The sequence below is a fragment of the Prionailurus bengalensis genome, chromosome B4, assembly GCF_016509475.1.
Source record: "Prionailurus bengalensis isolate Pbe53 chromosome B4, Fcat_Pben_1.1_paternal_pri, whole genome shotgun sequence".
Lineage (NCBI taxonomy): Eukaryota > Metazoa > Chordata > Mammalia > Carnivora > Felidae > Prionailurus > Prionailurus bengalensis.
The window spans coordinates 47,960,898-47,973,323 of NC_057358.1; the positions used below are offsets into that span (position 1 = coordinate 47,960,898).

Here is a 12,426-nt window from a genome sequence, read left to right on the forward strand (position 1 = left end):
AATTCCTGAAGAAATTATTACATGGACTTATGTAACTTTACTCATTATCTGCATAGGTGGTAGAATTTGGTGAGTAGACAAGCTAGTAAATAGGGCCCTGGGGGATAGGATAACTGGCTAATTTCCTAAGGGAGTGTAACTTGATAAGTGTATTTTAATTTTTTTTTTCAACGTTTATTTATTTTTGGGACAGAGAGAGACAGAGCATGAACGGGGGAGGGGCTTGATAAGTGTATTTTAAAATTGCATTTGTTAGATCAGGTCAGTCAGTTTTAATTTGCCTATATAACAGAATGATCCCAAAAATACACTTGGAAAAGTGATTTTAGGGTATCTTGCATTTTTTTTCATGTAGACTACCCTAGAATTTCTGAAAACATAGCAGTGAATGCAACAAGTTAGTGACCAGTCTGGTTTTGATGTGACCAAAATTTCAAGAACATGATTTGATCCTACTTTTCCCAAAGAATTGTTGGTAAACCAAACTCCCTGTTTCCTTTGTTGTTGATTATTTTTTAAAAATTTAATTTCGGATATTTCATTCTACCTTTTGATACTCCAGCTAATATCAGTAGGTTGATGACAGGCAGAAGGGATTCTTTGTTGAGGTGTCAAATATTGTGATCACTTGATACTTTACTGAACGAGTATTAGATAACAGATTTCAGCAACTAATATTTTTTTAAAGATAGTAGGATAGCTATTGAATGTGTTTTATGAAATTAAGAGAAGAACGACAGCATAGAACTGAAAAATTGTGAACTATGGGAGATTCTGGATCTTCAAGTAAATATTGCCAGTGCTTTGTGAGTGACTGGGAGAGAGAGCCTACAGAAAGCAAGAGAATATGGAAGTGTGATGATGTGGGATTTTAAACAGAAGTAGTGAAAGTAGTTCTACTGAAGTTTTAGAAAAATAATTAACAGAAATGAAAAGATATCCATTATTTAAGATAAAAATGTAGGGGTGTCTGGGTGGCTCAGTTGGTTAAGCATCCGACTTTGGCTCAGGTCATGATCTCCTGGTTCATGGGTTTGAGCCCCATGTCAGGCTCTGTGCTGATGGCTCAGAGTCTGGAGCCTGTTTCCGATTCTGTGTCTCCCTCTCTCTCTGCCCCTCCCTCACTCGCATTCTGTCTCTCTGTCTCAAAAATAAAATAAAATGCAAAAAACAAAAAAATTTATAAAAAAAAGCTAAAAATTTAGAAAGTTCTTTATACTAAATTTGTACAGATAAATATTAAAGTGGATGAACCATTGCATTATCAGTTTTACCAGTCTCATTAATGGACAGTAAACAGTAAAGCAGATTTACACATTTATTGTGTAACACCCTGAATATTCTTTATGATTTTATTTTCAGGACTCTTGCGGAATTCTCAACTAAATTTGGGAGTGTGAAATAAAATCATGCACTTCTCAGTTGAGAGTGGGTTCTCAGGGAATCAAGTGGCAGAATTGTGTTTCTAAAGAGGCTAGGAATCATGAGCATAAAGTGATTATGTAAGAATAAGCCATTATTAGTCCTGTTGGCCAATATTTATTTAGTCCATTTAATGAAAACTCAAATTTGAATAAAATTGTTCCCAGCATCTCAGTATTCAGATTAATGTTATAGTAACATCAGTTAACAGCATGAATGCACTTGGAGTGTTACGTCAAAGATAGAAATGTCAAGTCTGCTTAAATGGCTTTGCTTCACATTTTACAAGTTACTGCTAAGTTTTATTTTAAGTACACTTCATCAGGTATCCATAACTTTGAATTAGGATAATGTTTGTGTATGTATGCATATGTTTTGATTTAACAATCCAGGTATTCCTATTGTTTTGTTAACTGTTCTTGGAAAGCAGTAGTACAGGCCCTTGTTTATTCATCAGAAAAACCCTACAGGAGACCTCTTATTCAAACAATAAACCTGGGAGTATATTATGAGTATATTTCAGTTTCATCGAATATGTTTCACTATAATCGTTCACCTTTATTTTCACAGCCTTTGGATTCTTGGTAGAGTACTTGCCCTCATCTGCTTCCCTTGTTGCTGGGCAAGGTTTGTGATACTGATGTCTGATTGGTTTTAGACAACTATGGCTTTGAGCCAATCAGGCAGTGAATTTCGGTTCTCTCACACAAGGAAGCACTGAAGCAGCTGCTGATTTATTTTTTTCTATGGGGAGATTATATAAACTAAGAGTATGGCTGCAGCAAGCTCCCTCTTGGGTATGTTTGAAAAATTACAAGGTTCATCTGGAACTGAAGGAGAAAAAAAAATGAGGTTTATTTTTAAAACTTGTTTACTAAGAAAATCTGATAAGTGGTTAATTTGAGAAAAAAATATATTCAGATGACAGATTACCTATTTTTATTTTATAATTTTATGTTTAAAGGACTGCAGAATGATATAGTATACGAAAAATTCCCCTTCAATTTACATGAATATTTACTGTTGTAATCCACACATTTGCTTTATTGCTTCAAAAGGGGAGAGCTCAAAAAAAAAAAAACCAAAACAAAACAAAAGGGGAGAGCTCATAACATGCTGTGAAAGGCAGTTAAGGAGAAAAAGATGTAGTAGTTGTACTTACAACACTTAATATAGGTTGTCAGGAGTCAGACATTTTAATTTCATTAGGTGAATCAAACTGAGTCAGTTCAGTGCAGTAGACAACAAAGCACTTGATGATGCTATCTGTAGTAAACCTTTGGGTCCAAAATACTATTAATTTTTGGAGTCAGATCTATAACAATAGTGATAGGTAGGTATGAAAATAATCTTGTCATTTGGATTTAAGGTTCTGCTGAATTTTTAGTTGTAAATGCTTTATAAATATTAAGGATTGTGGATTGTTTTAAAAAATAAATTTACATTTGAATTTTACAGATTCTTACTTATGGGGAGAGAAGTATATTCTTGTTATGTATGGACCATGTTTGACTCATTCTCCAGTAAGGGAATTGATTTATATTTCTGGAAACATTCAGGGGTATTTAAAGGAAGATAAATTAAAATAGCATGAAAGGTGTATATTTTTATTTATTTATGTTATATATTTAATATGTATTGTATAGATTTAGATTTTATATGCATTTATGTTCTAGATTACTTATATTAGATAAAGAACCTCACTAACATATTTCGGATCCAGGTTTTAACTATGTTTCCCTGACCTTATTGTCTGTCTCCTGTTGCTGGGCAGGAATCAGAATGCTGGCTACTGATTGGCTGAGTTTGTGAGCAGCTCTTGAACAGCCACTTAAATTCTTGAGCTTTTTGAGCAGGCAGATTGTAGGCTAAGACATTACAGCTTTTGGTAATACTTCCCTTTGTTGTTTCATAGCTATGATCTCTTTGCTAGAAAAAAGGGTAAAAGTTGTAGGTAGAGGGGGGGACGAAGCAGAGAAGAGAATAACGTTTTCACTTAAAAAAATAAGAGGCTTATTGGCCTTTCCTTAAAAATAATTTACCCAAAATTTGAAAAAAATTCCAAGCTATAGATACTTATTTGCAGGTAACATACCCTCTTGGTTATTTAATTATTAATTCCTCTGGTAAAGGTGAAGCCCTTTTTAATGCATTAGAAAAAGATTTTATTAATGACAGTATTTTCCTGTCTGAATATAAAGAATAGAGACCTAAAAACAGTTTTTGACTCTCTTCTTCATGAAAAAACTATTTTCTAGAGAAAGTTCATGTTTTACACATTTACTTCTAGATATGGCAGGCATTTTCTACTGTAAAATATAAATGATTTTTCCTGTGAAAATGAATTACAGGCATATGAAAGCTTCATGATTCTAGTGTTGCAATCTAAAAAAAGTAGTTTTTCTTTTGTAGAATAGTTTTGTGAATGGCATTTCAATTCCAGATGACGGTATTTAAACTGATCCTTAGAAATGTATTCTTCCGGTAGTACAGCCATGGAGACTTGTTTGCAGGTAACACACTCTTTTCAAATGTGTATCTTTCTTAAATATACTTTGCTTATGCAAAATACGTTTTTAAAAAGTTATTGCTGATTGGTTTACACAGATATGGTTGAACTAGTTTGAACTGGTTCATGCTACTTCCTTATGCTTTGTCTATTTTTCGTTATACTTAGAACCCATAAAATATCTGGTAAATGGCTGTAGTGTGCTCCCTTGTGGGTATAGATGGTAGTTATTTTGTGATTCTTTGTACAGTACTATATTATTACTGAATTGAATGACAACTTAATTGGTAAAAAGCCAGCTTGCATGGAGTGTACTTATTTTTATTAAATGTTATTTGGTGGTGGCAATTTAAATGTAATGTTTGCATGTTGGATTTCTCACCTATATACAAAATAACAGAAGTATTTGAGAAATTTGTCTCAGATTCTCTAGTTTATGCCTAAAAACACTGTGTATATACATAGACAATTACTAAGTTCTTAATGTATGGAATCTCATTTAATCATGACTACAACCTCTGTGGCAGGTACTGATAATGATACGCCCTTTTTAAGATTGCTGAAACCAATGTTAGGAAACTCACCCTGTGTCACATAGTAATAAGCACATGGGAGAGCTGGAATTCAAATCCATGTTTTCTGTCTGCAGAATTCATGTTCTTAGTGGGGTTACTGAAAATTATGAAAATACACATTTTTTTTAGAGGAATGCTTGCTTTTAATGCAACTCACAATAACTGTCAGGTATCCATGTAACAGCTGACAAATGTGAATATTATGAGGTCAGAGTCCAAAAGAATTGCAGCTCAGGTCTAAAAATATTTAAAAAGTAACCATACTCCTTAGGTTATAAATTTAATTATTTTCTGTCTTTGAAGTCAGCAAGAAAAAGTGATTACAAAATTTGCATTGTATCTTCTTTGCAGAAAAATTTCCAGTTGGTATGAGTTTGGAATGTATAGTGGGTGGCGAAAAAACTTGAAGTTTTAATGTTAGACTGTAATGAATAACCCTTAAAATAGTGTCTATGATAATTTTGCAGTAAAGCTTCTGTTCAATTGAAAGGTAATTTTCCTGAATAGTTTTACTGAGTTCCATAATTAAAAGTCTAGGAAGACTAGGAAATACATTTTAAGTAATTGGCTTAAAGTGAACAAATGAATGCAGAACGTACCACAATCTAGAAGTACTGTAATAAAAGTGGTAGGTTTTCAAGCTGTATTGACCTCTGGCAGAGAGGCTAAGCCATTGTTTTATGCCTTTCAGCCAGAAGAACTATAGAACACCAGAATCAGACCTGTAATTGAACAACTTGGATTTATTACTTGTTGCAGTGAGGGAGAATGCTCATCCTTGGGGAAATTGTGAGGCACATCGGTAAGGGATATTAGAAAAAAACCTAGTATAGGATTTGGGTTTAGTGTAGTAGAGATTGGGTTATTTGGGGGCGAGTTTGAGGAAATAGAGCCTTACTCTGGATTGGGTGCTGTCAAAAAGTGGAGGCAATTTGGGGCGCCTGAGTGGCTCAGTTAAGCGTCTGACTTCGGCTCAGGTCATGATCTTGCAGTCTGAGGGTTCAAGCCCCGCTCCCGGCTGTGTGCTGACAGCTCAGAGCCTGGAGCCTGCTTTGGATTCTGTGTCTCCCACTCTCTGACCCTCCCCTGCTCATGCTCTCTGTCTCTCCCTCTCTCTCAAAAATAAATAAACATTAAAAAAAGTTAAAAAAAAAAGTGGGGGCAATTCTATGCTTGGTTATCTCAATAAATCTCTGTAGGGAGGACAGACTACAGTTAGGATAAAGATGTAATTAAAAAAAATTAGGCATCACTCATTTAGAGGGAGAGGTTTGATATTTCATGGGTTGCACAGTGTTGATAAAAAAAAAATTAGGCATCACTCTCAGAGAGGGAGAGGTTTGATATTTCATGGGTTGCACAGTGACCTTGTCTAATTTGGGTGATTTTATGTACAGAAGGAGAACAACATGGCTTAGCTGTAAGCATCAAGTCAATTTATAATAATGAGATCTAGTTGTAAGTGTCAGGTAAGTTCCCAGATGTCAGAGGCTGCTTTTTTCTCCCTCTCCAGCTAAAGCAAGTGTATCTTACCATCATTCCTACAGGTAATGGTGATGATAAATGAGTATACAATATGAAAACAATATTCTTGCTTCCTGTATATCTTAGTCCTTAAAAGACTTCTGTTTTATTCCGTTAGAAACTGGTTACATTGTTTTCTCCAGGACCGAGTCCTTGCACTCTTTCTTGCTTGCCTTACTGCACTGGCTAGATGTTAACATACAAATGGTATTAGAGAACATCCTTGTTTTGGTTCTGATCTTATTTCACCGTTACTTATGATATCTGTAGGGTTTTTTTTTTTTGTAGATAACTTTTATTATATTTGTTTTCTTCCAAGTTTTTTGAGAATTTTAATTTTTTTTATTAAAAAATTTTTTTTTAACATTTATTTATTTTTGAGACAGAGAGAGACAGAGCATGAACGGGGGAGGGGCAGAGAGAGAGGGAGACACAGAATCGGAAGCAGGATCCAGGCTCTGAGCCATCAGCCCAGAGCCTGACGCGGGGCTTGAACTCACGGACTGTGAGATCGTGACCTGAGCTGAAGTCGGATGCTCAACCAACTGAGCCACTGAGAATTTTAATTTTGAGTCAGTGTTGAATTTTGTCAAATGAATGGTCTGTGTCTATTATGATCTGGTGTTTATTTTCACTCTCTATTCTGTTTTTGCAGTGAATCACATTCCTTGAAGTTTCTTTTTTCCCCCTTTTGTTAAATAGGGAATTTATAGTCTCATAGTTCTGAGGCTAGAAGTCTGAAATCAAGGTGATCCAGGGCCCTGCAGGAACTAGGAATTAAAGAAGGATCTATTCCAGACCTCTCTCCTACCTGTGATTTGTGACAGCTTAACTCCAATTTTTACATGGCTCTCTGTGTGTGTATCTGTATCAAAAATTTCCCCTTTTTATAAGGATACCAATCATTAGGGCCCACCTAATGACCTTATTTTAACTTGATTACCTCTGAAAAAGTATCTAAATAAGGTCACATTCTGAGGTATTGGGGCTTAGGGTTCTAATTTTTTTATCAAATGGACACCTTGGTTGGGCCTGAATAAAGCCATAATGCTTCATGACTCATAATCTACATTGCTTGATGTTTTTTTTAGTATGAGACCAACTTTGTATTTTTTTAAGGAGTTTCACATAGTCATATTACTTTTTAAAGAAACTTCTAACTACTTTTAGAGAAACTCACATGTGAAATAATAAGTCACAGTGGAAATTAGAGAATATTTTAACAGAGCAACAATGAAAATATGACACATCAAAATATGAGATGCAGCTAAAGCAACGTTAAAAGGGAAATTTATAGCTTTATGTGTATTACAAAAGAGGAAAGATAGAAAATTAACAATTAATGTTTAACATGATGTGGAACTGCCAGACTGTTTTCCAAAGCAGCTATACCATTTTATAATCCCACCAGCATTGTGTGAGGGTTTCAGTTCGTTTGCTTCTTACCTATACTTGTTATTCTCTTTGATCATAGCCATCCTGCTATGTGTGAAGTGTTATGTCATTGAAGTTTGATTTACATTTCTCTGATGACTAATAACATTGAGCATCTTTTCATTTTTAGTGCTTATTGGCAGTTCGTCTATTGGCAATTTGTATGTCTTTAATTAATTAATTAATTTTTAAAGTTTTAATGTTTATTTAGTTTATTTTTTGAGAGACAGAGAGTGAGTGGGGGTGGGGCAGAGAGAGAGAGGGAGACGCAGAATCAGAAGCAGGCTCCAGGCTCCGAGCTGTCAGCACAGAGCCCGATGCGGGGCTCGAACCCACGGACCGCAAGATCATGACCTGAGGCGCAGTCTGACGCTTAACCCACCAAGCTACCCAGGCGCCTCATCAATTTATATGTCTTTTAGAGAAATGTTTATTCAGTTCCTTTGTCCATTTTTAAGTTGGGTTACTTTTGTTGTTATTCAGTTGTAATAGTATTTAGTATTTTTTAGATGCAAGTCTCTTAGATACATATTTGCAAATATATGATTTATAAATATTTCCTATTGTGTGAGTTGTCTTAGCAAATTTTTGATGATAATCTCTTGTAAATATGTTTATAGTACTGTTAATCTAGATATGCCTGGTTGCAAATGTAATCTTTCCTCCTGTGTTCCTTAGTTCTCTTCTCTTTTTCCTTATCTTTGTACCTCTTTCCCATTCCTCTGCTTTCATTCTCTTACACTTTTCTTTTTCCATCTACTTTTTTACTGCATTTACTTTTTTTATGCTAATGTATCTCCTCCAGACTCTGAATCCATTAGCTTACTAAGAATTAAAACTAGAAACTAGTCACTTTTTTCTTTTATTTTTTTTATTATTATTTTTTAATGGTATGAATGGTCGTTATTGTTTGCAATGGAAAGTGGAAGAGGAGGGAACATGACAGTTCCAGCTCCAGGGGTGGCTCCAAAGACCTACTCTTTTGCTGTCCCCCCAAAAAAGCAAGTCATTTTTTTTCCTAATGCTTCTTAATAATTGATCTTCTATGGACTGTACCTGTCATCAATTTTATATTACATAAATCCAATTAATACGAAAATTAACACAGCAGGGATTATTATGCTTTGTATATCATTATTTCAAAATTACATGAAAGGCTGCTTGCAAGATCAATTTGCAATTTGTCTTATGATTAGGTGGCTTCTGTTTTCATTATTAAACTTTCTTTCTTTCTCTTTTTAAAGATTCAAAATGGATAGTATAGAAGAACCTCAGAAAAAAGTCTTCAAGGCTCGAAAAACAATGAGAGTGAGTGATCGTCAGCAGCTTGAAGCAGTGTACAAGGTCAAAGAGGAACTGTTGAAAGCTGATGTCAAGCTATTAAATGGCAACCATGAAAATGGAGATTTGGACCCAACTTCACCTTTGGAAAATATGGATTATATTATTGACAAGGAGGAGGTGAATGGCATTGAAGAGCTTTGTTTTGACCCTGAAAAAAGTAAATCAGAATGGAAAGAAACCTCCTGTACTTTAAATGTTAATGTAAAAAACAAGCAGGATGATGACTTAAAGCATGAACCTTTGTCTCCTAATAATACAGCTCCTGAACTAGTCTGTAAACTGACTGCTGAACCGTCTTCTGATGAGCCAGCCTCTGGTGATCTGGCTATGGGAGATCCAGCTGCTGGAGATTCAGCCCCTGAAGATCTGGCCTCTGAAGTACTAACCTCTGGTGATCCTGCCTGTGGCGATCCCACTTCTGGTGATCCCACCTCTGGTGATCTCACCTCTGGCGATCCCACCTCTGGTGGAATAGTCTCTGGTGAAACAGTCTCCAGTGAACCATTCTCTGGTGACTTGGTCTCTGGTGAATCAGTCCCTGGTGAATCAGTCTCTGCTGAGCCAGTGTCTAGTGATCCGGCCTCTGATGATTCAGCCTCTGGTGATCTGTCCTCCGAAGCCCTGGCCTCTGATGATCCAGCCTCTAGTGATCCGGCTTCTGGTGATCCAGCCTCTGGTGATCCAGCTTCTGGTGATCTGCCCTCTGACGAACCCACTTCTGATGAACTGACTTCTGAATCAGCCTTTGATCCTACCTTTGAACCAAGTTCTGTACCAGTTTGTGAATCTGTTCCTGAAACTGACATTACAGAGCCTAGTAGCAATAAAGGTGGTGATTTTCTTGAGAAAAATAGTGATGATGAAAAGTTAGACCAAATTTTCTCATTTGACGAGAAAAATAAAGCTGATAGTAATGTTGATGGCGATGAACAAACTCTAGAAACAGATGATACAGTTATTTGTTCAGATCTACCTCCTGAAAATGAAAAGAAAGTAAAGGAAGATACTGTCACAGAACCTGCTCTTGGAGAGGAGGCTATATCTAGCAGTATGGAAATTGACCAAAGTGAAAAGAATGAAAATGAAAATTCTGCAGACCTTTCAGAAACCATTAGTGAAAATGTTACAAAAGATGAGAAAAATGAGATTATCTTGGAAAACACAGATTCTATGGAGACAGATGAAATTATTCCTATTTTGGAAAAGCTTGCACCTGCCGAGGATGAACTTACTTGCTTTTCTAAAACTTCTCTTCTTCCAATTGATGAGACAAATCCAGATTTGGAAGAGAAGATGGAAGGTTCTTTTGGTTCCCCATCCAAACAAGAAAGTAGTGAGAGTTTGCCAAAAGAAGCCTTTTTGGTCCTTTCTGATGAGGAGGATATTTCTGGTGAAAAAGAGGAGTCTGAAGTTGTACCACAAAATGAAACATGCTCTCCAGGTTAGCATATTACTTAAGTTTTATAAAGATTTTTTTTTTTCAACGTTTATTTATTTTTGGGACAGAGAGAGACAGAGCATGAACGGGGGAGGGGCAGAGAGAGAGGGAGACACAGAATCGGAAACTGGCTCCAGGCTCTGAGCCATCAGCCCAGAGCCCGACGCGGGGCTCGAACTCCCGGACCGCGAGATCGTGACCTGGCTGAAGTCGGACACCTAACCGACTGCGCCACCCAGGCGCCCCAAGTTTTATAAAGATTTTGATTAGGTTTGATAAACTGCTTAATAAAGCAGTTTTACAAAGTTAAAAATTTTTTTTAGTTGCTGAGAAAGTTGAGAACGATGGTGACTGGAATGATCTCTTAACTTCATAGATTCTTAACAGAATTTAGATTTACAAAGTATCTACTCTGAGAGCAATATTATGTGAAGTGACAAGAAGGGAGGTAAAATAATGGGAAAATATGGCTCTTGCCCTTAAGGGGCCTATTGTCTAGGAATAAAGAGATGAGATGGACCAATATAATACTGTGAGATAACAGTTTTAAGTCAGTGCATAATTGATCAAAGTCCTAACAATTGGTTTTCCTATCACTTAGCAACCAAGTAACTTAGAGTGGATTAATTTGTTTGCTTCGAGTATAACAAATCACCTTTTACAATTAATTTTCCCATTTTTAGTATTCTTTGTCTGAAAAACAACACCACCATTGCTAAAATCCAGAAACCTTGAAGCCTGATAATCTATTTGATAAAGGCTTCATCCGTTTGCTTTCTGAGCCCTCTTGATTCTACCAACTTACTCTCTTCCTCTGCATCTTCTGAATGATCTCTCTGTAACTTAAGTCTTTTATTTGATTTTGTTCTTCTCTTTCATTGGGTCCCTGTTACTTTTAGGTTAATTCCAAACCCTTTATATGAAAGTATATAAGCTTCATAATTTGTTCAAAAGCCTATCTTTCCATCTCTTTTATTATTCCTAGAGAAAAAGGAAAGAATGAGAAAAATCCTATTTTTGCTTTCATGGTCAAACTCAAATATCACTTCCGTTTGAAACTTCTCAGTTCTTTTCAGAGTGGCATGAATACCTTTATGTCCTTCTCTTTGCCTTAGAACTCTGTGAGAGGAGTGACCTTGTAGCATTAAACACAGCATTTGGTTTCTAGTTTGTTCAAAAGAAGAAAAAGAGGCCTAGGAGACTCAGGGGATGTTTTTTTCCCCAATAGATCATACCAATTTTTGGAGGTAGAGATTTTTTTGTTATTAAAAGATGACTTCATTTCCAAAGAGTATTTATTCATTTATTAAAGCTGTCTAGAGAGACAGGCCAAGCTCTTCTTGGTTCTGGGGATTTAAAGATAAAATTTAGTACTTGCCTTTAGGATGCAGACAAGAATTCAATCGCAGGACATTAAATAAAGGCTGTGAATACAGTTAATAATGTTAAATTGGTATTCTGGGAGTTTATAGAAGGGTAACTTTATAAAAACATAAATGTATTCAGCAAAGCACTTTCCTTTCATTGTCTGCATAATATAGGGTTTTAGTGAAGATAATCCCTCTTAATTGCATGTCCATCCTACTTGCTCAGGCCAAAAATCTTGGAGCCATTCTTGTTTTTCTCTGTATTCCATATCCCATCAGTCCATCAGGAAATCCTATTGCCTCTACCTTCAGAATAGATGTAGAATCCAGTCTGTTATCATCCACTACTGTCCCCCTTGCTCTGAGCCACCGTCATCAGGTCAAAATAATGCTCGGGTCAGTGCCCAGTGAATATTTGTGGAGTGAATGAATAATTGGTAATATAAGAGAAGTGTATTATGGAAGACCTTGGTTACAGTGCTAACACATTCTAACAGTACTGTGGAGCCATCGAATGATTTCAAGCAGAGGAGAATGATATGATGAGGTTTACATTTTGGAAAGATAAGTAACCATGTTTAGGGTGACCTTAACTCATTCATTCAGTAAGAACTGTTTATAGAGAGAGTGGTATTAGGGCAAGTCCTTAAACCACCTTTTGGTAGACTATATAAGAAAGTCATAGCAAATTGCATATTATTATTTCATGAGTTTATACATTTTACCTTTATGTCATGACTTGATATTGGGAACCATCCTTCCCACTCAATGCTGTTAAATGCAGGACATGACTATTAAGCCATCCATGTGGTT

The 12,426-nt window shown here is 36.0% G+C and overlaps 1 protein-coding gene across 4 annotated transcripts in view; it reads left to right on the forward strand.

Annotated features, from left to right (window-relative positions):
• Nucleotides 1-12,426, forward strand: part of LOC122472658 (activating transcription factor 7 interacting protein) — a 122,333-nt gene that overhangs the window by 44,315 nt on the left and 65,592 nt on the right. For all 4 annotated transcript variants that reach the window (XM_043562424.1, XM_043562421.1, XM_043562422.1 and 1 more), the window contains exon 2: nucleotides 8,709-10,249. In XM_043562424.1, the coding sequence (XP_043418359.1) occupies nucleotides 8,716-10,249 (1,534 nt within the window). In that variant the 5' untranslated portion in view covers nucleotides 8,709-8,715. The remainder of the gene's footprint in view (nucleotides 1-8,708; nucleotides 10,250-12,426) is intronic.